Raw genomic sequence first — 2002 nt, forward strand, 5'->3', positions numbered from 1 at the left:
ACACCATGTCCTTCTCATTGCTTTATCCCTGGCACACAGTAGTCAGTACACAATGGGAAAAGAAATGAAAGGCCACGGAGGTGGCAGTCAACCTTTGGGTATGAACTGTGTTCTGAAATCAGTCCCGTTATTTGTGACCGAGAGCTGGCCACTCACACCACATGACATGTAAGCACTCCCCTATTTCCAGGGCTGCTGCCATTTTATATATATGGTGACGTGATGTATATGACCCTTCTTCCGAGGCTCAGGCCCGATGTCACCGCATAGGCCAGAGCAAAGCCGTGAAGGTGTACCGCCTCATCACTCGAAATTCCTACGAATGTGAGATGTTTGACAAGGCCAGCCTAAAGCTGGGTCTGGACAAGGCTGTTCTTCAGGACATCAACCGAAAGGGCGGCACCAATGGGGTGAGTGTGATGGGACTACTCTGGAGTCTTAAGGAGCGTTGGTCGCACAGCCCAGGCGGGCTTCTCTTACGGCTGTTTCAGGGTTCACTTTCGCTGCATTGACCCAGCCCTCACATTGTTATTGGGTAATTCCCTACAACCAGGCATGATTCAGAGTCAGGTCTCTGTGTTTTCTAGGTGGTTAAAGAAAATCTGTAGAAGCAGTTATGAGGTAGGATTGCCCAGCTTGGTGTAACATTTCAGTAAACAGTTTTTAACCGTGCCCGTTAGAAGCTAGTAGATCTTGACATTGTATTTGTTACTGTGCCTTATCTCATACCTCAGACTTTGAGCTTTGAGAGTATGCTGGGACCAATTTTATCTGTGTCCCCTTGACCCCTAACAGTGTTCGGTGTATTAGAAACATAAAGTGCTGGATGGTCAGTAAACGAATGAATAAATTAGCAGCTTAAAATAAGGCAGTTAAAATATTTTTCGCCCTCTGGGGGCATAAGAATTGCAGCTAAGATTCTTAAAGTGTCTTAAAGTATAGGCAGACAAAGCAGAATATCTCCTTAATCTCTGGGCTCAGGGCATCAAAGATTGGATGCTTAAACCTTCTAAATGAGTTGTCTTTAGTCCAGATGTTCCATATCCTCTTAACTATGCATATGTTGCTAAGTATAATACTTCAAGTTATTCATGCAGAGTCATGGAATTCTCTCTTGTGATTGATATAAAGAGAACTAAATTCTTAATTAGAACCAGAAAAGGGTGTTTGGAACCCCATTTCCTGTTTACCTCAAGAGTTGAGAAGACCACATTTGTCATGGGATCATTTTTTTTTTTTTTAGTTGAGAAATGACTTCATTTACAATACTAATATACGTATTTATTTAATAATGAATAAATCATTGTTCTGCTTGTTTGGTACATCTGGAGGTTTTTAAAGATACAGGCTTTAACTAAAATATAAAGATGTCAAAAATATCATCTTCAATGGTGCATAGTCGTAGTGGCTTGTGACATTTGATAATAACCAACGTCCTGAAGAATGTTAGGGACCTTGAATCATGTGCTTGGCTTTATTTCAGAGCTGCCTATAGAGGACTATCTGCCTGCCCTCCCCAGAGTATCGCATCTGGGTTTTCACTAGCTGAAGTTTGTTGCCCACGTCCTTTGTTCTTCTGACGTGCAGTTCATGGAGGAACTATGCACTGGACCACAAAAACCAGATTTGAGGCTGTTTTTCTTCTATACATTTTTCCACTTTGTGAGTAGCCTTTGGTGACCTGTCCAGGTACAGCAGCTCTCAAAAATGGAGGGGGAGGACCTACTCCGGAAAGGTGCTTATGGAGCCTTAATGGACGAAGAAGATGAAGGTTCCAAGTTCTGTGAGGAAGACATAGACCAGATTCTGCAGAGGAGAACGCACACCATCACCATCCAGTCTGAGGGGAAAGGGTCCACTTTTGCCAAGGTACAGGGCCTTCTCTCCAGAGCTGTTGGGGGTGGGAGAGAAAAAAAAAATGTTTGTTCTCTGAAACCCATTAGCAGGGCTTCACTTTCTCTGAATGCAAATCCTACAAATTGGCTGCACATTTAGTCTGTGT

General features: G+C 43.1%; 1 protein-coding gene across 1 annotated transcript; it reads left to right on the top strand.

Moving 5' to 3' along the window:
* Positions 1-54: 54 nt before the first annotated feature.
* LOC108524862 (chromodomain-helicase-DNA-binding protein 6-like) lies at positions 55-1869 on the top strand (the record flags this gene model as incomplete). The annotated part of the gene is made up of 2 exons (XM_017865969.1): positions 55-410; positions 1690-1869. Coding segments are annotated over exons 1-2 (261 nt in total), but the record flags the coding sequence as incomplete, so codon positions are not given.
* Positions 1870-2002: the final 133 nt, after the last annotated feature.

The sequence above is a fragment of the Rhinopithecus bieti genome, unplaced genomic scaffold (genome assembly GCF_001698545.2).
Source record: "Rhinopithecus bieti isolate Rb0 unplaced genomic scaffold, ASM169854v2 repeat_24791, whole genome shotgun sequence".
NCBI classification, from domain to species: Eukaryota; Metazoa; Chordata; class Mammalia; order Primates; family Cercopithecidae; genus Rhinopithecus; species Rhinopithecus bieti.